The sequence below is a fragment of the Pezoporus occidentalis genome, unplaced genomic scaffold (genome assembly GCF_034315485.1).
Source record: "Pezoporus occidentalis ecotype Australia unplaced genomic scaffold, CSIRO_AGI_Poc_V1 ctg180, whole genome shotgun sequence".
In the NCBI taxonomy this organism is placed as follows: Eukaryota; Metazoa; Chordata; class Aves; order Psittaciformes; family Psittacidae; genus Pezoporus; species Pezoporus occidentalis.
In genome coordinates, this window is record NW_026913641.1 from 546,355 (window position 1) to 572,554 (window position 26,200).

Genomic DNA, 26,200 nt, shown 5'->3' on the forward strand with positions numbered 1-26,200 from the left:
GTTTTCAGGCTTAGAACACTAGACCCCCACAGCCCCTTTGTCCTGTGCAACAGGGACAAAGTGATGACACCAAGAAAACTTAAGTTTAATTTCTAGAAAAAAAACACCCCAACAGATCATGTAGGACACAGTTCCAAGGGACTCTTATCACTCAGGTCTTGTAAAGCCAGAGCAGACAGATCATCAGCAAACAGAGTGTGGGAACAGTCCTCTCTTGGAAGGTAAACTGACCAGATATCTACAGGCTACTGGTCATCTCCAGTGCCTGTGATCTATTACACCCCGTTATTTTAATTCACTGAGACTTCACGCCCTCGCCAACCAAGGCTGCTCCTTTTTCAATCCAATCTCCTCAAGTTCAGCCTAAGTAAATCTCTGTCAGGCACTAAAAATGAAAGCAAACCCTTTTTCCTAAATTAAATTTGCTAATTGAAGTCACGTTTCTATGCAGCACAAGGGTCAGAAGAGCTGGAATTACGGTGGCATACACTCTCTCTGAGCATTTCTCAACGTCCCAATAGTAGAAGTCTACAGAATGCTGCAGAAAAAATAATATTGCTATTGTCACCTTGCCCCCAAAGTAAAGGAGCGTTGTGGAGTAATGCAGTTCTCAAACACCTTTTTTTAAGTCTGGAATGTTGCTCTCTTACAGGTTGATAAACTTATGAAATTGAAAACTATGAAAGAATTGGTGTGTTGACACAAATTTCATAATTTGTGATTTTCAAACTTTCATTTTAATGAGCTAAATAATTTCCATTAAGAAATTAGCTAAAATAAAAGGGACTTTTGTATTTAGGTGTAATAAGTACCATCAATCCTGCCAGTAATTATGAAAACATGGGATTGCAGAGAGGCAGGCAATCCCCTCACACAGCAAACAGGAGTATTGAACAATGGCCTCAGACTTGGAAGAAGCCACTTAGAAGAGTGAATAAAAAAAAACCCAACTTGTTTCTGTCCAAAGATATCTCCTGCTTCAATTGTAGAATTTGAGAAACAGATGGATGGCAGGCAAGAGAACAAGGCAAAGCAATGAGACAATACAATGCAACAGAAGGAGTACCGCTTCAGAGCTCTGGCTTCAGCATTGTCTCAGCACTCATACATCAGCAAAGGAGGGTGTGAAAGGAGGACTTTGGCATAGGGCTTGACTAACTATGTGCAGTTACAATTTAAACTGGCAGAAGCAACAGCACCGTAATTGTTCAGCCGTCTCCTTTGGGATACCTTCCCAGCAGAGCTGTAATCCAGCAGCACGGCTCACATCATGAGGAACTGCCCAAGCCAAGAAGATAGCACTAAGTGACTAGAGAGACAAAATAAGATGAAATGTGGTGCCCTGGTACAATGAAAGGCGTTTCAGACAGGCAATCAAAAGCCCTGATGCACGCATACCCTTTGCTCTGCTAAAAGTGGAAAATAAACATGTGAAAGAGTAAATTTAGCTCAGACTATCTGGATTTCTACTTGGCCCCCAGAGTGGAGGAGAGGGGAAAACACAGGAGCCTTGATGGTTCTGAATCCAGATGCAGTTTTGTTGGAGCGACAGAATGGGAGCCATGCCTCTGCCATTGCCTTGAGGATCCTAGAGGACTCACTGAATCAATGCAGATGAACAGATAGCTTTTTATTTTTTGTATTAAACATAGAGTTAATTATTCCTCCTCCTGGCAGAAAGCGTACCCACAAGCAACGTGGATAGATACACATGAAGAAATGTACAACTGGAGCAGTCCTCAGGAGTCTGCTCCTCCCAAGTCACTCCCTACATTAACTTAAGTCAACTACAGAAGTAAAATTAAAAAGTGATGAAAGTGTCCTATTAGTGTCTTGGTTTTCAGGCACTTGAATGTGAGGTGGAATATTAGCAAAGATTACCTTCAGACATGACCTACTACTTTGCTCGCTATTTTAAAATCAATGGAACATTATGGTACAGAGTTGGAAGAGAAAAATGAGTGTAAGCCAGAACTGTGCATTAACTGGACACCACAGGGGCTGTCACAGACATGCTTCTTTTTGCCCTCATCTCCACGGGACTCTAAAGTCTCTGGATTCTTAGGCATAACTGATTAGTTGTACTGTATCTAGATTATACCATACCTAAATCATAGAATAATTAGGGTTGGAAAGGACTTTAAGATCATCTAGCTCCAACCCCCCTGCCTTGGGCAGGGACACCTTACGCTAAACTATATCACGCAAGGCCTTGTCCAGCCTGGCCTTGAACACTGCCAGGGATGGAGCATTCACAACCTCCCTGGGCAACCCATTCCAGTGCCTCACCACCCTCACAGGAAAGAATTTCCTCCTTAGATCCAATCTAAACTTCCCCTGTTTCAGTTTGAACCCGTTACCCCTTGTCCTGTCACTACAGTCCCTAATGAAGAGTCCCTCCCCAGCATCCCTATAGGCCCCCTTCAGATACTGGAAGGCTGCTCTGAGGTCTCCACGCAGCCTTGTCTTCTCCAGGCTGAACAGCCCCAACTTTCTCAGCCTGTCTTCATACAGGAGGTGCTCCAGTCCCCTGATCATCCTCGTGGCCTCCTCTGGACTTGTTCCAACAGTTCCATGTCCTTTTTATGTTGAGGACACCAGAACTGCACACAATGCTCCAGGTGAGGTCTCACAAGAGCAGAGCAGAGGGGCAGGATCACCTCCTTCGACCTGCTGGTCACGCTCCTTTTGATGCAGCCCAGGATACGGTTGCTTTCTGGGCTGCAAGCACACACTGAAGCCGGCTCATGTTCATTTTCTCATTGACCAACACCCTCAAGTCCTTCTCCTTGGGCTGCTCTGAATCTCTTCTCTGCCCAACCTGTAGCTGTGCCAATATAGTGCTCAGCCTTTTCTACTTCTTTCCCTTTGGGCCCACTTTCTCTCTGATTCTACACCCAAAAGGCTTTGATGACTGGCTCCGAAGACTCCAAAACTATTCCTTCTACCTGTTCAGAGTGAAGAATTCAGTATTTTTAGTAATGGGGCAGAAGCTGGCTGCTGTGTTTGTCTGGGCACTAGAAATCAGTAGATATGTATGATAAAAAGCTAATAATTCTCTTCAAAACCACTCAGTGTTTAGCAGAAACTGATTACATGGACCTGTTAAAATGAGTCTGTGAAGATGCTGCGAGGGCTGGAGCAGCTCTGCTCTGGAGCCAGGCTGAGAGAGCTGGGCTGGGTCAGCCTGGAGAAGAGAAGGCTCCTGAAGGGGAGACCTGAGAGCAGCTCCAGTGCCTAAAGGGGCTGCAGGAAAGCTGGAGAGGGGCTTGGGACAAGGGCCTGTAGGGACAGGCCAAGGGGAATGGCTTTAACCTGCCAGAGGGGAGACTGAGATGAGCTCTTAGGCAGAAGCTCTTCCCTGTGAGGGTGCTGAGGCGCTGGCACAGGGTGCCCAGAGAAGCTGTGGCTGCCCCATCTCTGCCACTGTTCTGAGGCCAAAGCATTCTAGGATTCTATGATTACGAAGAGCAGCCTGTCACTAAAAGCAGCTGGTTACTTTTAAATTTTCAGTGGACTGGGTATTCAAGATATGTTCTGTTATTCAGTAAGTATCCAAGTATCTTGCCTTATACCAGACACTAAGATTACTCCCAAGTAAATAAAGCCATCACATACAAACGTTGTGCCAGGCAATGAGAAATCCCATCACAGCTTAGCACGGGAAAGTAGAGAGACCTGGAGCAGCTCCACATATGGAAGAGGCAAATAGAGGAGCTGCTTCAGTTCCACCAGACTAAATGTGGGACAAACACACGGAAGAATTAAGGATGTCACCCACAGCCTGTTGCACAAGAATGATTATACAGAACAGAAACTTTTCCCATGGTTTTTCACCTTATACAAATAATAACCATGAATAATGTTGAAAATGACCACTTAAAGAAAAAAAACAATCAGTGATTGCATCAAAATGACAACTACCTTACTAGATATGCTGGCATTTCGTTTGGGGCTTTTTGATCACTTGTACCCCTGCACCCTCATTTACACCAAAGAAAACTGCATCTTATACCAAACCATGACAAGACAGTGGAAAAATACAGGGACCAAAACGGAGAGTGGCATGTAAAGAGTCAAATATTTACCTGATTTTCTGGTATGTCCTTTCACATTTCAGATCAGCTTTTAAATACAAGCATGCTAATGAGCTTTAATGGCATGACAGAGTACACATTTGTGGACTCATTTGCAGGTGGATCTTGCAAATACAACAAAGGAACATTAAGCAGCAATAGCATGGTGTGAGCACTCGGAAATCATCCATTCCATTAACTAAAAAAAATTATAAAGCACTACAGGTCATCAAGTGATGTAAAAAGTGGTCCCATGGGCATATATTTTTATGGCAAGGAGAAAAAAAAAAAAGAACATATAAATCATCTTGCTAGTCGTTAAACAGTGGACTTACCCAAGCCCTCATTGATTCCCCAGCAAATCTCTATGCACCAGTACACACTGTGTGCTGGAGTACATGCTAATGTACAGGAATGCTGTATGTATTCATGTAAAATATGAATATAAATATAAATCTATATATATGAATATAAAAAGAGGAAAACCTCTTGGCTGAAAGTTCATAAACATCCATCTGCCTTTCTGAATTCACTGTCAAGGGGTGATACTTGTAATCTAAGCTTTCTAGCTACACAGCCGTAATGTCTGTTCTACAGTTATTGACTTGCTTTTTTTTATTATTATTTTATTTTTCCATTTATCAAGAAAATCAATTTTTGGAGCTCCAAAATGAGTTTGTGAGGGAAGTAAAGTTTGGTTTAGTTTTGTTCACTACATTTATTATGGTTTATGAATTCACATTAAATAGCTTAAAGTCTCCTGGGGTTAGGAACAAAAAAAAAAGAAAAAGATTAAGTCTGTATTGGCTAATTTTAATTGGTTTAGATGAAGTTATACCTCCCAAATGATAAATTTATGAAAGCAATTTTCTTCATTTAAAAAACGGCTATGGTAGATCCAGGGAATGAGAAATTTGCAACACTTTAGACCACTGTTGTGGTTTAAGCCCAGATGGTAACTCTGAACCACAGAGCCGCTCACTCACTCCATTCTCCACTCCACATGGGATGGGGTGAAGAATGGGAAGAATGTAAACCCATGGGATGAGATAAGAACAGTCCAGTAACTACAGTATAATACAAAACTGCTACTATTACCACTAATAATGATAAGGGAAATAACAATGAGAGAGAATATAAAACTAAAAGGGGAAATGAAAAAAAAAAACAACCCATAAACACAAGTGATGCACAATACAATTGCTCAGCACCCCTCAAATGACACCCAGCCCGACCTGAGCAGTGATCTGGGCCTTCCGGGGGACTTCACCCAGTTTCTATACTGGGCATGATGTGCTGTGGGATGGAAATACCCCTCTGGCTACTTTGGGTCAGGTGTCCTGACTCTGCTTCCTCCCTGCTTCTCGTACCCCTCCTCACTGGCAGAGCATGAGAGACTGAAAAATCCTTGATCAGGATAAGCACTACTGAGCAACAGCTAAAACATCAGTGTGTTGCCAGCATTGTTCTCAGACTAAAGCCAAAACACAGCACTGAAACAGCTACTAGGAAGGAGAAAAAAAAAAACAACTTACAGCTGAAACCAGGACAACCACATTTTGTTTACCCAATGCAGTATTTTCTGAATTTTGTTATAGCAGATTTTCCATGTTTATCCCACAGTTTCTTAGAGCCAATACCTCCCAGTGTTATTCTAAATGATCGATTTTCAACCTTAGTTCATTAAAATCCAAAAATGCTGGTAGGCAATAGCATCTAATGTTGTATTTCATAATGTATCACTTTTCTTTGCGCACTTATACAGATCTTTCAGAATGACCAGTGGATTTATAATATTCTGAAAATAATTCAGTGTTACACCTTCATTGTTTTCCTAAGTGAGGAGTTGAATTTCTTCACACCTGAAAGATCTTAACCTTAGGTTCAACAGCTGGCCCAGCACCTAGACTTGTGTTACTCAAATATTGGGTCCACTATTGTTTAACTTGTTCATCGATTACTTGGATGAAAGGATAGAGCGCCTCCTCTGCATGAGGATATGGAACTGGGAAGATTGGCTCACACTCCAGGGTGCTGTGTTGTCCTTCAGAAGGATCTGGACACTCCTGAGAGATGGGCAGAGAGGACCCTTTTGGAATGGAAGTTTTGAAAGCCCTGTGAACACAGGGTCCTGCACCTGGGGAGGAATAGCCCCACACACCAGTACAGGATGGGGTCTGACCTGCTGGGAAGCAGCTCTACAGAGAGGGACCTGGGAGTCCTTGGTGGACAACAAGTTGCCCGTAAGCCAGCAATGGGACTTTTCAGCCAAGAAGATCAATGGTGTCTCAGGCTGCATTAGGAAGAGCTTTGCCTGCAGATTGAGGGAGGTGATCATCCCTTTCTGCTCAGTCCTGATGAGGCCTCACATAGAATACTGTAACCAGTTCTGGGCTCGCCGGTACAAGACAGACAAGTACAGCGTAGGGCTATGAGAACGATGAGGGGTCTGGAGCATCTTTCATGCAAGAAAAGCCTGAAGGAGCTGGGCCTGTTCAGCATGGAGAAAATTTCAGGAGGTTCTGATAAATTTATACAGGTGTCTGAAGGGAGGGTGTCTGGATGACGGAACCAGACTCTTCTCCATGATGACAAGAAATAGGATGAGAGGCAACAGGCATAAATTAAATCACAGGAAGTTCCACCTGAACATAAGAACTTCTTTACTCCGAGTGTGACTGAGTATTGGAACAGGTTGCCCGGAGAGGCCATGGAGTCTCCATCCCTGAGATATTCAAGACCTGTCTGGTCACAGACCTCAGCAATGTGCTCTGGGTGACCCTGCTTGAGCAGGGAGGCTTGACCAGATGACCTCCAGTGTCCTTTCCAACCTCATCCATTCTGTGAAGTGTGGCAGTGCTGTTACAAAGACAGCAGCACAGCACAAAGTGCAGTCACAATAAATACAAGGCTGTAATCTCTAAGTCCAGTTACCTTGTGTCTTTGGAATCTCCTGGTGTTCTACCTAGACAAGTACAAAGCAAAATTTTGATTCTTATCAGTACAATTATAAACCAGTTCATGGTTCATTTTACTTGGGGTTGTTTAAATTATTCCTCTAATACTGATGAAGCAACCTGTAAAACACCATGGCACAAACGGCACTCTCACATTCAGAGCTGAGGAATACACTGATGGTGTCAAACACTGTTTAAAAGCATTTTAAAATCCTTTAAAGCTCTTGAAGAGATAAGTTATTGCTTGACTAGCAGGTTTTTGGGAGCATTTGGACCAACTTTCAGCTGAAGGGGAAATATGACTAATGGGTTTTGTTAATTCTCTGGTACTTGCTCAACTCATGCAATAAGCAGCACTGCAGCAACACTTTGAGAAATCCCCTATTTCTTGCCTGGATATTAACCTTCAGAACAACCAGAAAGCTCTTTCCACAATAAAGAGAAGGCTAGTGAGACTGTACTTAAGCTACCATCTAGTGACACATGCCATAACACTGCCTTAAAAATTCTTCATAAGATTAAGTCTTTCAGGAGCTCAAAGGGCTCCTTAAAGCTGGCCAGCTGCACTTTTACACTGACCTCATCAGATAGGAGATATTTTCAATTACTTTGACAAAGCATGTCCTAACTATTCTTTTAGAGAGTTGGTTGTTGTGTTTTGGTTTTCTTTCCCTCTCCATCCTCCAAAATAACCTCTGATTTCAGCCAGGACTGCAGAGAATGAAACGCTGTAAGTACGAGGTAAGGAAGACAAATTGAAAAAGAAAAACTAATTAAAAGTCATCTAAATGTCCAAATGCTTCACTCACAACAAGATTTTCTTGACACACAGCCCACATTGGTGACTGGTACAGAATTCAGGTGAACTGGAAATGTTCAAAGCCAGGTTGGATAGGGCTTGGAGCAACCTGGTGTAGAAGAGGGTGTCCCTGCCTGTGGCAGGGATTGGAACTGGATGAGTTTTAAGGTCCCTTCCAACACAAACTATTCGGTGATTCTATGATTCTGTGATACTCATTGTTCTACAGACTCTAGGAATCTGCTACTGATGATTACCAAAGCCAGAACATTGGTCTGAATAGATCTATAGCTGTGATGTAGATTGTCTGTTGTTTGGTTTGTTTTTTACAAGGCTATTATAAATAATTTCCAGCATAATTTTCTAATTAAAAATCATCACAACCACGCACAAAAGAATTCCTGTCTCATCGCACTGGTTTCCAAGGGACTGGATGCTGAAGTTCAGGACTTTCCCTATAAAGGAACCTTTGATTCCACTTTTTATCTTCCTCTGAATGACTAGCATTTCAGATCAACAGTAAAGCCAGAAACTTTGACAGATTGATGCTGCAGCAGTCTATAAACAGAGAGATAGAACAGGGCAGTGTGGTTTCTGTCTGAAATCCCACCAATTACTAGAAATACCGATAATCAGTAGTCTGTTAAATTGGGAGTTTTAATAAGACGCTGGAAAAGGAAGCAGCTCGCGGTTTCTCTCCAGTGCTTTCATTTCCATTTCAGCCTGGAATACTTTTACAGCTGGAGCATGTCAGGGCTGTAAGGACCCTCAAGAAGTTCTTAGAAACACTGTATTTTCCTCATACATGGCAGGCTTCATGCATAAAATTCTTGACTGATTAAGAACAGTTTTCATTTGCTACATTTATTGAAACCACTTTAAGACATGAAAGTATAAGGGGAAGGGCTTTTAAAGGGCAATATACTTTCAGTAACCCTGAACAGCCTGTTCCATGCAGAGCTGTTACCTTTTAGCGATGATTGCTTTATTGACTGTTAATGCTTTAAATAGCATTGGGAAAACACATTGAGTCTTTACTGCAAGAAAGAAAGATCTATGTCCCTTATACATGCCCCTGGTTTGGTAATTTCAACCTACAAAGACATAAATGTTGATGAATTGTATGTTGCCAAACAGCACAGTAAGCACTTAAAATGCTATGAACAGGCCTACAGTTTCAAAGTGATACTACCAAAGGTTAGATTGTAATTAGGTGACAGAATGTTTTCCTACAGCCAGCCTGAAATATTAAAGATCACAATCCTTCCTTTAAAATCTTGAAAGAATAAAATCTTGCACAATGGGAGACTAAGTGAAAAGAGGATTTGTACTGTTGACATGAACACAATCTTCCACTCCTGAAGACAGTGCAATCACACATGCCATCATCAACTTCGGATGAGAACATCAGGCTGTCCAGAAAGTCTGTTTAGCAGGAGTATCTTGTACATCATACAATAGATCAGTAAGATTCAGTTTTCAAGGGTTAGAATATTGAACACAGCTCTCCTACCCCAACCATCATCTGTGTAGTAAGAGGGCGTTTACTTGCTCTGCCAAGCAATGATTTAACACAACATACAGGAGAGTGAGACCTTCATTTCTCCTCTTGCCCTCTCTTCCTTACTCTGTCGTGTTTCCATCTGCCAGTGCCCCGAGTCAATGACATTCTGCCAACACTGCACACTGACTCCCTCAAAAAATACTCCGCAACCCAACACAGAAATTCTGCTCACTCAGGAATACATGTCCTTCAGAGAGCAAAATAACGATTTCTGCTTGAAGAAGTTGTTGCTAATTTTAAATGCCATACACCCTATGTTTCACCTTACAATATGCACCATTTTCACATGATCAGAAAAGAAATAAAAACCAGAGTCATCAAGGCCCCTACAGAGATCATCCAAGCCCAGTGCCCTGCAGAAAGCAGGTGCAGCTTCCAGCAGCTTGTGGGTCATGAGTATCTCCAAGGTGGAGCCTCCATAGGCTGCCTGGGCAGCTGTTGTACTAAAAATACTTAAATAACTATCCAGTATTTAATTTTGGGCACACTGCATCTCGTCCCATTCACTGTCTTTCCAATATTGAAAACTTGATCAGTTGTCCCAGTTTCAGCTCCCCCAAGCCCAAACTGCCCACCATCACTGCAGGGATATGAGATCAGGACCTGACACAAAAAGCACAGATCTTCCTACAAAAATCTCAAAATTACAGAGCTGTATGCGGCACAGGGAACACATACATATATGCATTCACTTAAAAAAGAGTAATTGAAGTTATTTTATTAGTTAGTGGTTGCCAGTAACCAAGATCAAGGCCAAATAACAACTTGAACTGGCAAAAAGTCCTACTTCACAAAGCAAGGCTCTGCAGGCTACCCCTGAAGGAGAAACTTGGTAACAGAATGACCGATTTCTTTGCATCTGTGGGGTTCTCCATCACTTTGGGTAGGAGTCATAGCATAGGAGTACATAAACTGATGATGATGTTAGGTTAAGTGACCAGAGATTCATACAGAAAAGTGGTGAGGAGGAGATAGATTAGGAAAGAGCTGACTCTTATTTCCTGTTTTAATCTGGTACCATGAGAAAATATGGCTTTTCTAGCTGGTGGAGAAGGGTTTGGAGGAGGGGAAGTGGTTCTTCAAAAAGAACCATAAGACTGAAAAAGGCACCTAGTTCATGAGGGACTGTCCAGACCAGCTGAGAAGAGCTGCCTGGACTCCCTCCCAGTGCAACTGGTAAGAGTTTAGGAACACACAGGATGACAAAAAGTTGTAAAACTCCTGAATGAACTAGACTGAACTTCAGTTTTATCTCACATCCTTGTGTTGTTCAAAATGTTGCATGACAGCAAGACTAGGTAGTGCTTAGACTGGATGCCTGGAGAAAAGTACTTCTCTTTTGATTTGACGGATTTTCAAATGTTTTTTTCCCCAATAATTAGACAATTGAGGACTCACTACATCCTTCTACAGACTGATGAAGAGGCAAAAGACTCCTTCAAAACTTCAGACAAACATGATTCATGAAGATATCTGTGAAGTCAACGAGAAGACGCAAACGTTCTCAAATGCCTGGTAACAAACTTCTGTTCCTTTTGCAATATACCTACACAAGCACTTTGAAAGAAATAAAAAGAGGCTGCGAGTTCCAATAAGCTCTGCAATGAGGTCTCTTCTACAAAGAAGTTCCTAAACAATAAAAATTTGTACATTTATTGCCTTACAGAGGTTTGGGGGGGGGGGGGGAGAGGAGGGAAGGAGGGTTGTAATCTTCAATTCATCAGAAAAGCAGTTAATTCCAAACTTCAGAGGTTTTATCTGTTTTGAAGACAATAAATATGCAGTAGATAAAGCAACAAAGAGGTGATTAGACATATTTAAACAAGAATAATACCTTGTCAGAAATAAATTACTGTCATAGAAGTGTCATATCTAGCTTTACTTCTTTTGAAGAGGGGGAGAAAAGAAAACCCAAAGCACTCGAAATGCTTTTATGTGCACTTTTTGCTCCTGTTTTTTAAGAAAGCATGTTCTTACAAAGAGTATTTCCAGCAACCCAGAAGGTAGGAATGTTTCTCCCTACCTGCTACCATGACCTTAGCTGTGCGACTGATGATAGCTCCAATGCCTTCTAGAGATGCTTCACACTGGTAGAGACCTTCGTCTGGCTTGTGGTGTCTGGAGTGGACTATGTTTTGTATCAGGAGTGATCCGTTTGCCAGCTGCTGTCTCCTTTCATCTACTGCCAGGTTCAAGAAGACGGCGTCCTTCTTCCATTTAATAACTGGGGCTCCTTGATCTGATTCTGCAACGCAGTTCAGAAGCACATTGCTTCCACGCATGGTGACAGCATCTGAAGGCTCAGTCAAGAATTTCAGTGCTGTAAAAGCCTTAAACTGTGAACCTGAAACAGCAAAGCCATAAGAGACAACGAGTAAATATTGGTTATACATTTCTGTGGAGGAAGGAACATACTGTATTAGATACAGAAACTCAGTATAAGGAGCTACAATACAACCCCCATAGGCATCACAGGCGCAGCTGGCAAAGAAAAGAAATTAGGCTATGTTTCTCTGCAAATTATTAACACATGCAAAAAATCCCAAACACAAATCATATGTTTGTTCCATCAAAACATATCTGTAGATAAATTGGTCTTTTATTTATAAAACACAGAGATAAAGCAAAGTTAAAAATCTATATAACTATATGAGATGGAGATTGGCATAGAATCACCATACATCTTGAAGTTTACTTGGAGAATTGAATTCCTTACAAAGGACCTTCTCTGGCCAAATGTCCTAAGATGCATTTCAACGTGACAGGCACAAAAATAGTGTTGGACCTCGCATGCTTTCCTCCCATTTATTTGATAATAGTAAACACAGCAAGACTGCAGCCTCACCATCTACCCGACACAGTGCCCAAACCCTTGGCCTCATGGATCATTTTTCACCTCATCAGAATGATGCTCTCCTCACTAGAACATTCCCCTCACTGTAACTAGTCTGGCCACTGATTTCCAGTGAGACGAGACAGACTATGCGAGCATGTCGTTTGCACAGAGGAGACTCAGGTGAGCTGTTGAGCCAATGCCCAAGAGGCAAACATCCCTACCACAGCACTGAAAACCTGAGATTTTTTCCTTCTGCAAGGATACAGGGGCTTTGGACAAGGGCCTGTAGGGACAGGCCAAGGGGAATGGCTTTAACCTGCCCGAGGGGAGACTGAGATGAGCTCTTAGGCAGAAGCTCTTTGCTGTGAGGGTGCTGAGGCACTGGCACAGGGTGCCCAGAGAAGCTGTGGCTGCCCTATCCCTGGCAGTGTTCAAGGCCAGGTTGGACATAAGGGCTTGGAGCAAGCTGCTCTGGTGAAAGGTGTCCCTGCCTGTGGCAGGGGTTGGAACTGGATGAGCTTTAAGGTCCCTTCCAACAAAAACCAGTCTGGGATTCTACAGTAAATCATAGAATCATGGAATAGTTAGGGTTGGAAAGGACCTTAAGATCATCCAGTTCCAACCCCCTGTTATGGGCAGGGACACCTCACACTAAACCATGGCACCCAAGGTTCTGTCCAACCTGGCCTTGAATGCCACCAGGGATGGAGCATTCACAGCCTCCCTGGACAGCCCATTCCAGTGCCTCACCACCCTCACAGTAAAGAATTTCTTCCTTAGATCCAATGTAAACTTCCCCTGTTTAAGTTTTAAATTCGCCTGTAAAGGCAGAGGGAGATGGTCTCAGACCACAGCTACAATATAAAATCTGCTACAGGAGAAAAAAAAGAATTATTAAACTGCTTGAGAACATGTGGATGCAGTTCCACAAAAAAAAAAACACAACTCAAAGAAACACGAAGTGGTCCTTTATCTCTACTGCATCAAGCATTTTCTAATGATTGACCAACAGGCAAAGCACACACAACATGTATTTTTAGATCACGCAGTTTTCTCAAGTCGGAGTGGCTATGCTTGAGTGAGAAAGTTTCCACTATATCATAGTAAAATCAATGGTTTTGACACACTGCTTGCCTATCTCCCCCAGTCCAGGGGCAGCAGATCCAAGGGTTTCCTGGTTTAGATGTCAAGCTCTGGTTCCCAGACAGACAGGCTGCTCCCCAACTTCCACCCAACACACAAAGCGGTGCCAGCAGTAGCACCACTGTTGTGTGCTCCCATGCACTGGGAATAGAGTTTTCAGAAAGCTGCATGTGAACGCAAAAATGGCTTTTATTGCTTTTCGTACGAAATTAATGAATCCTTTTACCTCATTAGAGCAAATGAAGACAAAAACTTGCACAATAAAAGGATTCAAAAGTCTTAAGAAAACAATTAATTAATTCAATTTTATACCTCAAACCAAAGATTTCTATGAATATATGTAACAGTGCATAAACAGCTACTTGGCATTTTCTTTACAGAAATTAATTTTATTGTCAAGTGCTTAGTTCCACCTATACACTAATTGGCGTAGCCGAGTACCAGATTTTCCTTCAAAGCAAATACAGAAAAAAGTGTGGCTTCAAAAACTTAATAACAGCTAGCAAAGGAGAAACAAGAGCTGGGAAACTCAATTTGAAGAGTACTTCAGACACAATAAGAACACCACCATTAGAACTTAGAATAAAATGTAATGTCTAATAACCTCAAGAAGGGTAGTCAAATTCTGATTTATTTTTCATATGCGTTGTAATGCTCTGATTTCAGTTACTTGAAGCATAATGTCAGCATCAGGCCTGAAAGCTTGGCACTTTTGCCCTAGAACATAGGTAATATTAAGGAAGTATATTTACAATGTGTGAAAGAGTAACTCTAAAAAGCATGTGTTCCTTTCCCTTCTCCCACAGGCAACTGTGTTCTGTTTGTAAATCGCAGCTTCTTGTTGGACATTTTATTTATATCACCACCATTTATAACACATTTTAACACAGCTGTTTATGACAGCATGTTAATGATTTTATGTGGCTATTATCACAAGTAAATAATCCACTTCTACAGGAGAAATGGCATTATGACAGCTTCCAGTGCAGCAAATGCAGAAGTTACAGGAGATAAACAAAGATTAACTTTCTTTTCATGCAATTACCCTTGCAGTTCAGTTGCAATTTCAGCTATTCACATCTTTTGCAAAAGGCATATTTAACCTAAATTGCTTTACTACAAGGAAGCTAACAGCTTGAATAACCTGGAAACCATTCTGAATGTGAAGAAAATTCAGATCTTCTTGGAAATACTATTCCTGGAGATAGAAGTAGGTGACATCTGAAAAATGGAAGAAAAATTACCATGTATTTTCTAAAGAGATTACTTGGTAGGATAAGAATCTAATAGCCACATTTTTGTAGAATGTAGGTGCTGAAGGAGAAAGGTAGAAGAGTATTTGAAAACCCTATTAGTACCTGCATTATGCATACGTATGCAAATATGCATTATGTTCAAATATTTGCATATTTGAACTATTAGCTAAGTTTATAAAGCCCAGCTGCAATGTTACACCTAAGAACTTTCCCAGAAATTTGTCATCTTATTGGACCCTTGACTTCCACAGAATTTTCATCCTAATTTCTACCTCAAGAAGCAGACACTAAACCTGATTCCTCTAGACCAGGTTATTAGGAGGAATAGGATACATATAATACATACACTTATTTCAGCACTTAAAAAGAATTTAATTTCACAACATAAACTCAGCCTCTGGTAAGGGAGAGACAAATCTCTGACATGATAAAACCAGACCACAACACACCTCCATGCCTTCCTCCTAAATGCATATGTGCATAAAAATAAGGACTGTCACCTGAAGAAACAAAAGATTCACGTATCAAATTAAATAAAGCTTTAAACTTTAATTGCAATGAGAAATCAAACCCTGCTAACACAGTTTCTGAAACGCATATTGAACGTGCTCTAACAAGGCTGAAGTAATATTCAGCCCCTGTAGAGGACAAGTAGCTATAAGACACAGCCCAATTACTAGAAGACTACAACACAATTTGCCTCAAAAAAAAACAAACGAACAATGGTCATCTACCATTTCCTATTAATTGGTGGTTCTTTCCAGGGGGGAACATGATTTCTCTGTGAAGATTTCTATATTCATCGTATATTCACTAAGGACATTGCATACTTATGTGTGTATATATATACACATACCCTGAAAAAAAATTTGCCTATGAAATAATTCCTAAAACACTGCAGAAAACACAAATGAGCGCAGTTTCTCCAGCAACTTTTTTTAATGGTACATTTACTTTGAGGCCTAAGACAAGCTTAATAAAGCATTTCCCTGTATCCCTTTTCTCCTCTATAGTATCTCTCCTGTTTGAAGACATCAGGATTTCAGTTCATGCTCAATCCTAAGCCAAACACCACCAGCTGCTTCCCCAGGGTAAGGCAGCTGAGGAAATGGGCAGATCAGCCACTACTAATGCAGCTCCTATAGACCCAATGGATCCCTACTGCCTAAGAGATGAAGGGGGCCTATAGGGATGTTGGGGAGGGACTCTTCGTTAGGGACTGTAGTGACAGGACAAGGGGTAATGGATTAAAAGTTAAACAGGGGAAGTTTAGGTTGGCTATAAGGAGGAAATTCTTTACTGTGAGGGTGGTGAGGCACTGGAATGGGTTGCCCAGGGAGGTTGTGAATGCTCCATCCCTGGCAGGGTTCAAGGACAGGTTGGACAAAGCCTTGCATGCCATGGTTTAGTGCGAGGTGTTCCTGCCCATGGCAGGGGGTTGGAACTAGATGATCTTAAGGTCCTTTCCAACCCTAACTATTCTATGATTCTATGATTCTAAAATGCCCTTGCTCTAAGAAAAAGACCAAAGCAAAGGAAAGCTCTAGCTTATGAAGGTCTTTCCTCCTTAGGCACTCACTGCAGGGCACTTTCTTTTTCCATATTGTCCAAAAGCAGGAAAAAGAATACTTCATGCCTTCACCCCTGCCTGGGGGAAGTCAAGGAGGAAATTGAGGGGAAGACCTCGAGCTGAAAACCAAGGAGCCAGGAGCAGCCTTTCAGTCTCAAATCTGAGTATCAGGCTTGCAAAGCAGAGCCCAGCCAGCCATCTCTCTAGCTACCTACTGCACAGCTTTTTAATATCTAAAACCTGAAAATGATGAAAAAGTTCTTTAATATCTCTCCTGGTCCTTGGGCAGCTCCTTTGCTGTTGTACATTACAGTAAACACACCCAAAATAGCTGCCACTGTAAGCTACCTAGCGATTTTCATAAGCAGAGTAGGGTACTCATTTTAAAACAGAGCTGATAAGCCTACAATTTAATCCTTATTGCAGCAGCTCAACTGAAACGGAAAGCAAGGACAGAAGAAAACAGGAAGGCAGCCAGGGAGGAGAATTAAGAGATGAAGAGCTCTTCTAAAACTTGTTATAGAACATGCTCGTGTTTCCTGTTTCCAAGTTTTGTCCTCTGTGGCAGTGGGTCTCTCCCTTTATCTGGCATTTTTGGTCATGCCCTTTTTTATATCCACTTACTTCAAAGCTCCGAGACATTGAACAGCTGAGAAAAGGCTATGGTCATTAACAGTCACCAAATACAACATGTACACATTTACACTGAGCCCTGGATTGATGTTCCCCAGCGTGGCCTGCAAAAAAGAACCTACACTCATAGCAGTTAACAGTTTTTTTTATCCCCTGCATCATCACAAGGCATCCTTGGCTTCCGTGGGGCTTGCTTCCAGGATCCTTACCTCTCAGAGGCTTTAAAAGTTAGAACAAGGGAGGGCAGTACAGTTAGAGCTTCCTCACCTGTTTCAGTAAATTCACCTTTTATATGCATCCTCAGAGCTGTCACTGAAGGTCCAGCATGCTCATATTCGAAGAAAACAGACTTAAGGACATTAAGGGCCCTGCAAACATGAGGCTGCTGAAAGTGATGGGTCCAGGGCAGCTTCGAGCTTCCTCTTTACTCTCACTACAGAAAGCACAGAACAGCTACAAATACAGATTTATGAGATCTATGGCTTCCCTATAAACTTGAATAGAAACATCACAAAGATTAAATACCTCCTACACAAAGCTACCGTGTCAGCTATTCCAAGCACATCTGTGTCAAACAAGCCTGTAGCACTGCTTGGGGATCTGAAGCTCCAAGGTCAAGGAGAGTGCCCTTAGCAATAGCCCACACATCCTTTAACCAAATAAAGGAGAAGAAAACTTGAAGCTGAAAGACCCCACCCTTGGTCCCTTGCTGCTTTAGCAACCAAGACATTACCCTATGTGATGACCCACTTTGTGATACAGGAGTAAAACTAATGGGCTTCTCACCCTGACAGCTAACATCAGAGGAACTTCAAGGTTATCATTCTCTAGGCCACAGAAGAAATTAACATTTAAAAGATCATCTCTGATGTGCTTCTTAATCAGTCCCTCGCTTTGAATCCTCCACTTTCAGCTCTGTGAAATGCAATCTTCCAGGATGGGTTTTCTTTTTTCTTCCCCTTCATGTTCTGCGCCAGTTGCTTCCATTATAGAGAGGGAAGAGATGTCACAGTTGCAAAAGCATTTCACTGGGCCACCCCTGGAGCTTTCTTTTTCAAATAAACATTAAGAAATAGGACTTTTGTACACAGACAATTTGAAATCTGTGAACTCAGAAATACCCCCCAGTCCAACCGGCATTTGGTAGTGGAGCTCTGTAGCTGAACTAAGGCTATTACAATGAAGTGTATTTATGGACACTCAGAGTATATGTTTTCTCAGAGGATTTTTTTCCCCTTCATCTACACAGCCTGTATAAATTAGCTTAATAACGAGGCTAATAAGCATTTATTTACATTCTTAGGTAATGCAGAATACACAGCAAAACTTGATCGTTTAATCTGTTTGCACAAAATACAGTAATATGAAGCTTAATATATATTAAAAGGAGAACTCTTGTTTTAATGTTTTTATTATAACTTATGATGTGCCTTCTGGAGTGTTAAATATTTCATTTCAGTTCTATAAAATTTTGAAAATCTAGCCTTATGGCTGCATTTGAAGTTCAGATGTGGAAACTAAAATTTCTGCTCCAAGAAATGTACAACACAACACACAAGTGTGTGGTATGTGGAAATATTGCTCAATCTTTATGTAAAAATGAGCATATACTTTTGACCAGGACTTTATCATGACATTCCAAATTGCTGACTTTTTAAATGGTGCTATCACAGGATTTTGGACAGGATTGAGATGAAAGCACTTGAAAAAACAACTCCATTATAACCCTTCTATATTCATTGAATCATTAGGAGCATGTAGAGGCTAGCTGTCTGATTTTCACCTAAAAGCTTTAGTGATTTATCGAAAGCTTATAGGTGATTTATCACTAAGGGTGGTGTCTTCACACCACAGAATCCCGCTCCTTATATCCAAAGTGCTCAAAACGTCCATTACAAAGAAATTTTGTTCTCATAACTGACGAGCATCACCTAGAAAAAGGACTTTATCAGGGCCATGTCTGAGACCACTGAGCAGATCCATCATTGCCTGTGTCCCACATTCAAGCTGCTTCTCTAGTGTGAAATCGCAGTCACTTTAAGAAAAACCCCAACAGTAAATAAACCCCTTGTCAAACCAAACAAGCTGAGTTTCATGGGTAGTTCTCAGCAAAGAAAGAATTAATGACCCTCATGCAACACATGGGTTTGTCACATTACTTTACACACTCGGTGCACAGATTTAGTCTGGCTGTAGATGTTAAACCAACTCTGATGTGATAAGAAAGATGAGAACACAAAGGCAGAAGATCCTTTCCACCACCCCTCTTGCCAGTGAGGTCTCCAAAAGCACTATTAATTGATTGGACCTTCTTGACTCCTTTCCCAGCAAAGATATTTGGGATAACCCTCTAATTCAGAAAACAGTCCAATGGCTGACGCAAGCTGATAGCTGAGGACATTGCAATGAAATGGGCACTCCATCCCTTCCTCCAGCACCAGGTGTACACACTGGGACTTCTGTCACTTTGGTTCTAGCAAACAGGAAAACACAAAGACCCAGCTTGACCTGCCAGCCCTGAAAAGAAAACCACTTTTCTCAGATCAGATCACTTGTAACTGAACCATAAAACACAAGGCAGAGGGCAAGACAACAACTATTTGGAGCACCTCTGCTCTGAAGCCAGGTTGAGTGAGCTGTGCTGATTCAGCCTGGAGAAGAGAAGGCTCCTTATGGGGACACCTTGGAGCAGCTCCAGTGCCTAAAGGAGCTGCAGGAAAGCTGGAGAGGGGCTTTGGACAAGGGCCTGTAGGGACAGGCCAAGGGGAATGGCTTTAACCTGCCAGAAGGGAGACTGAGATGAGCTCTTAGGCAGAAGCTCTTCCCTGTGAGGGTGCTGAGGGTTGGAACTGGATGAGCTTGAAGGTCCCTTTCAACTCAAACTATTCCATGATTCTATGAGTCAGTTGAGTGTGGCCCAATAGAGCAGGGCTGAAAAGTTGAATCCATCCTGACAGTTACCGTGTGTCTAAAGCAGTCTACCAACACCGTTCGTCTCATCTCAGAGATCCTACAGCACAGCCTTCTCATTTAGTAAGTTATGAAAGAAATATTCCTACGCTGAATCTTCAAATCTCCAGCCTTCTTCTAATAATGTTTCAGTCTGCTGCATCCCATAGATACATTTCACACTTCAGACCAGCAGAAGAAAATGCAGAATAGACACCCCAGAGATGCCTGGCTACAGATATGGGACCAGAAAAAGCAAAACAAAGAGAAGTGATTTGGGGGTATATAACTGTAGAGGCAAAAAACGAAACAAAATAAAATCATCTAAATTATTAAATTGCATTATTATTAGATTGAATCACCTAGGGGAAAAAAAAATACCACACAGGGAGGGTATGAGGGGATAAAGAGCAGAGCAGTAAGCAACACCAAGCATGAGAAGGAGGAGAAAAGCCTTCAGGGCTGTGGTGAAAGAACAGCCAAGAAGCAGGGAGAAAGAAAGAAAAGAAAAGGAAAAGAAAAATCAATCCAGCAGTGAATCCAAGCCAAGCAGAAAAGGACTAGGAGGGGAGAGTTGAGTGGATTGTAAGGAGGAAAGTGCCCAAAGATCTGGCCAGATGCAAGTTTCTACCAGCTAGTGTGGAAAAAGTCAGGTTGCAAGAAGGAGACATAAGGCAACAGAATAGACATCCGTTGCTTAGATGAAAGGGCAAAGGAAGGCTGGAGAGGGCAAGGACATGGGAATGTATGCAGAGGAGAAAAAAGTCAGGTGAGAGAAAGAATAGAGAGAAGGATGAAAAGATAATGAAGAACAAGAGATACTGAGTTAAAACATCAAAAGCACACATCAGATGCCAAAAAAGCAAATCCCTTGGAAGAGCTCTAAGCTAGAGACAGGCAGAGAAGCAAAGACAAAGCCAGAATTTCCAGTTTGATTTTTTTTTCTTTCTCCTTTTTTCTTTTTTTTTTTTTTTTTTTGAGATGGTGAGACATTTACGGGAGAAAAGTGCAAGAGTGAAGAGGACTGGGGAAAACAAAGCAAAATACAAAACCCAGCCTTCATGAATGAGAACTCTGTGCTGAATTTAAGCACATTAGAGCCCAGAAAAGTCAATAGCCCAAATAAAGCTGCTCAAACACACATGGCAGTGCTCAGAATAAAACCACTTCTTGGGAAGACAAAACATTTAGACAGGAGGTTTTTTGTTTTCCTATTTGTTCATTTCTTAAATGCATTCCTCCTTCCTTGGAGGCCATTTAGTAATGCAATAAATTAATTTGTACTTTAGAGTGAACTCTTTAATCCTTTTTGTTCTCTCCCCTCCCCATCAAAAGCATACTACTGAATTTGCATGCATTAGCATAATGAAACATTAATTACATAGTATTTTGGATAGGACAAGCATAGAGCTTCAATCAATCTCAATAACTTGCATCAGGAAGGTGAAAACCACTGCCCAAGCTATCAGGACAGCATAATAGACACAAACACATCAACAACGCCTGTTGCCGGTGTGATTTAAACCCAGCATCTGAAACCAAAACACACTCAGAAAAATTACAAAGAAAGTAATAAATATCAATTATGTTAATGATACACAGACAAATTGTTTTCTCCCGGTTTTGTTAGAAACTAGAGTTGTGTTTGCACTGAAGGATGAGCGGGACAGATCTGGCATGTCTGACCCCAGGGGTAGTTTATCTCCTTCAACATATTGGGGGATACAGCTGCCAAAAATAATGCATGTATACCCTCCAACAGCATGTCCCAATGGCATCACCAAGACTTCACAGTGCACCTGCATCTCCTTATGCACACCCAAGACTGAAATGTGCATAAAGCAAAGCAGCACCCAAGATAGGGGAATAGGAGGCTGGTTGGGCCCTCCTCCCATTACTATGATACCATATCCTTAGTATGATGTTCTCTCTAGCTCCATTTCCAAAACAGACAATTCCTCATTCAAGCCTTGAAATTAAAATTCTCCCACTTCTATTTAGCGAAAGGCTTCTGGGAACACCAGAATGGTGTTCATTAAGGAAACAAACTGCAGTGCTACAATAATGTATGGGAACATTAAAGAAACAAATGGGGACTTCACTGCAGATGTAGAGCCCTTCCCTCTTTGCACAATGAAAGCACAGAGCAAAGCTGATGGACTGTGTGCCCTGAATGCATCATTTCAGCTTTTGAAAAACACAGAAGAATTAAGATAAAAAAAAAAAAGGGAAAAAAGTCTAATCTGAGCATAATCTGAGCCATAAAACATCCAACAGCAATTGAGACCGCTGTTGTGAGGGATAACCAATGAATATCAAACTGCTCCCATCACACTCCCTTAATGCATCAGCCTTTTCAGCAGGAAAGAGAAAAAAAATGCCACTCCATTTACTTTCATAATAAATCACAGCTTCCTTGTTTTACTTTCTTTTAACCCCATGTCTGTCTCAACCACAGTGACAGAAAAATGGAGGGGCTAGAATAGATGACCTCCTGAGGTCCCTTCCAACCTAAACTATTTCACTAGTCCAACAAAACCAAACAAAAAGGAAAAAAAAATAAAACCCAGTACATTCCCACAAACCTAGAAGGAATCCAGACCTTGGGGGAAAAAAAATAATGAACATCATTAGCTAGAAAATGAAGCTCTCCTTTGGGAGTGTCAGAAGCTCCAGGACAAGGAATTTTTCTCCAAACGAGTGCCTTACAGTTTAAGCATATGCCTACATCCCTTCTTCTTAATTTCCCGTCAGCACTAAAAGCACCATTTTTGTTTCACAGGATAAGCATGACAACTAAAACTTGAATTTCTCGTGGTTTAGAGATCAAGCCTGACCAGTCAGACTTTGACCTGTACAGTGCTGCTAAGTGAATTTACACCCACAAAGTATCTGAGCCATGAAGTCTGCCTCATGACATGGTGTAAAGCTCTTCCTGAAAACCACAGAATAAGAGAAGCAGCTTTCATGGCAGATCAATATTCGGAAGTCTTTCACAAAGATCCAGTGAAAAACTACTAAATAAAACTAGATTTCAAAGACACCACAGAGCCTAGAAGGGACATTAAGTAACGTCCAAAGCTGTCACTATGATATTACTTGGAGGATGTATAGTTTTCAGGTGGAAACTGGGTTTCTGCAGCCCTCACACAGTAAGCGGTATTTCTCATCACACTTCTCCTTCAGCTAGAAATGTCTTCAGAGCCCCTTGTTCTCTGCCACCTACTACATACCAGTTAATTGAGCACATCTTAACAAGGTGAAAAAATGGGGGGAAAAAATACGGAATAAACTCATCAAATTTATCTCATCTACCTCAGCACGGGTGGTTGTGCAATGGAGGCTCCAGCAAAGAATCAGAAATCATTCTCACCTGTGACTGGGAAGGGGATAAGGAATCCCAAAAGATTATTCTGTGATCAAGCAACCACTTCATTCTTTGTTAGTAGTGAGGTTTCAAGGAAAACAGACTTCTATGGGGAAAAGTAAACCATTTCTGCCCATAAATTGAAACACCTCAAATGAACCCTCCAGCATTGTAATTCCAAGGTGTGCTAAAACAATGGATTTGTTTGTACTGAGATAGGTACAGTTTTTATTTCAACGTACTTCCCAAGTTCCTTATCAAATTATAAGAAAGGATATAATTTTTATTATGGGTTTGGTTCCTGTTCATCCTTGGTATAATCATAGAATAATTAGGGTTGGAAAGAACCTTAAGATCATCTAGTTCCAACGCCCCCTGCCATAGGCAGGGACACCTCACACTAAACCATGTCACCCAAGGCTTCATCCAACCTGGCCTTGAGCACTACCAGGGATGAAGCATTCACAACCTCCCTGGGCAACCCATTCCAGTGCCTCACCACCCTCACAGGAAAGAATTTCCTCCTTAGACCCAATCTAAATTTTCCCTGTTTAAGTTTGAACCCATCACCCCTTGTCTTATCACTGAAGTCCCCAGTGAAGAGTCCCTCCCCAGCACCCTTATAGCTCCCCTTCAGATACTGGAAGGCTGCTATGAGGTCTCCACGCAGCCTTCTCTTCTCCAGGCTGAACAGCCCCAACTTTCTCAGCCTGTCTTCATACAGGAGGTGCTCCAGTCCCTGATCATCCTCGTGGCCTCCCCTCCACTTGTTCCAGCAGTTCCAACAGTTCCTTTTTACGTTGAGGACACCAGAACTGCACACAATGCTCCAGGTGAGGTCTCACGAGAGCAGAGCAGAGGGGCAGGATCACCTCCTTCGACCTGCTGGTCACACTCCTTCTGATGCAGCGCAGGATATGGTTGCTTTCTGGGCTGCGAGCACACACTGAAACTGGCTCATGTTCATTTTCTCATCAACCAACACCGCCAAGTCCTTCTCCTTGGGCTGCTCTGAATCTCTTCTCTGCCCAACCTGTAGCTGTGCCTGGGATTGCTCCCACCCAGGTGTAGGACCTTGCACTTGGCATGGTTAAACTTCATGAGGTTGGCATCAGCCCACCTCACAAGTGTGTCAAGGTCCCTCTGGATGGCATTCCTTCCCTCCAGGGTATCAATCGAACCACACAGCTTGGTGTCATCGGCAAACTTGCTGAGGGCGCACTCAATCCCACTGTCGTGTCACTGACAAAGATGTTGAACAAGACCGGTCCCAACACCGATCCCTGAGGGACACCACTCGTTACTGGTCTCCAGCTGGACATGGAGCCATTGACCACAACTCTTTGTGTGCAGCCAACCAGCCAGTTCTTTATCCACCGAGTGGTCCATCCATCAAATTGATGTCTCTCCAATTTAGAGGCAAAGATATCAAATGCTTTGCACAAGTCCAAGTAGATGACGTCAACTGCTCTACCCCTGTCCCTCAGTTCCGTAGCCCCATCATAGAAGGCCTCCAAATTGTTCAGGCAGGATTTCCCCTCAGTGAAGCCATGCTGGCTGTCACCAAGCACCTTGTTGATTTTCATGTGCCTTAGCATGCGTTCCAGGAGAATCTGCTTCAAGATTTTGCCAGGCACAGAGGTGAGACTGACTGGTCTGTAATTCCCTGGGTCATCCATTTTCCCCTTAAATATGTTGTATTGCAGTGGCACCAAAGAGCAGGAAGGAAACACTCAGGTAAGGTTTACTGCTCCTGCTCCTCCTTGGGGTTTGTGTTTCCTGATGAACAGTCATAATTTGACACAAAGAACATTTACTTCTCCTTATTCTGCTCTGAGCTACGACAAAAAGTCTCAGTCTCTCTCCAAGGAACAGTTTAGCCACTACGGTTTACTCATCTCTTTTCCTCTTCCCAACTCTCTTTGTAAAGGTGAAGATGCTCTCTCCAAGCATTTGCAACATCTGAAGAATGCTCTCCTCAACCCCTTAAGAGCCAGATCATTTTCCTGTTCCTTATCTAACCACGGCAGACAAATGAATCAGGCTGTTCCCTCGGGTCCCCCTTCAACCAAAGCACTGAGTGAGCACTGAGTAAGCCCAGATATAGCTAAAAAGCAATATGAAAGCACTATGAAGTATTCACCCCAGCAATTGCCACAATATTTGGTAGAGGAACAAGTACATAAGAAGCCTTTCTGCCCCTCTCCTGCCCTCCCATCTGGGATTAGGGATCACTTGGCCATGCGAGAAGCAAGACTTCTTGCCTCCATCTTCTCTGTCTGCTTGCATAAAGATGCTTGACTGTTCAGTTCTGCATCGATTGGTACCCAGTTCCCACTGCAGGTCTGTTGAAGAGAGCATCTTACTGTCACATCACCGAAGAGTCACTCTGACCAAGACAGAGACCCCTGTTGTCTTCAGGTAAGCTGGCCCAAGGACTGGTGTGCACTGAGGTTCAAAATGCCTGAAGGCATACTCTGAGTTTGCTGTGCAATTCTGGTTTAATCACAGATACTGTTTTCTTGTCTCACTAACCTGCTTCTGGAATGACTATATAAATCTGTATCACTCAGTCTCTTGGATATAACGTTATTCAGGGTATTGACAATTTCACTTCTAACTCTGATGAGCGTGTGCTTTAGGAAAGATCAGATTAAGAGGAGCAGCACTGCTGTAGGAAGTGAGGTCCTTCACCCATATAATCAAAACAGAATTGCTATGCAAAAACCTGTTGATAAGTATGTCTTTTGAGCCTAGGAAAAGCTTTGGAGTCAGAGCCCGAAATCCAGTCACTCTTATTAAAACATTGTGCAGTAGCAACTTCCACTCAATTTTAAGTACAGAGCAAATAAATCCTCAAACACCCTGATGTCCTATCCCCAGTCTGAGAAATTTCCTCATGATAAAGTTATTCTTAGAAGTTTGCCAGCTCTTAGGGAAAACAGAAGGAGCAGTCTGACATTATATTATTCACTTGAATGAGTTTCCAAATTGAAATCACTAAGATTGCAAATACAGAGTTGTAACTACATGGGAATCCATTTGAAATA

The 26,200-nt window shown here is 42.1% G+C and overlaps 1 protein-coding gene across 1 annotated transcript in view; it reads right to left on the bottom strand.

Annotated features, from left to right (window-relative positions):
- The window catches only part of DCC (DCC netrin 1 receptor), a 602,068-nt gene that overhangs the window by 370,084 nt on the left and 205,784 nt on the right, over window positions 1-26,200 (bottom strand). The window contains exon 2 of the mRNA XM_062615397.1: window positions 11,420-11,740. Coding sequence (XP_062471381.1) covers window positions 11,420-11,740 — 321 coding nt within the window. The remainder of the gene's footprint in view (window positions 1-11,419; window positions 11,741-26,200) is intronic.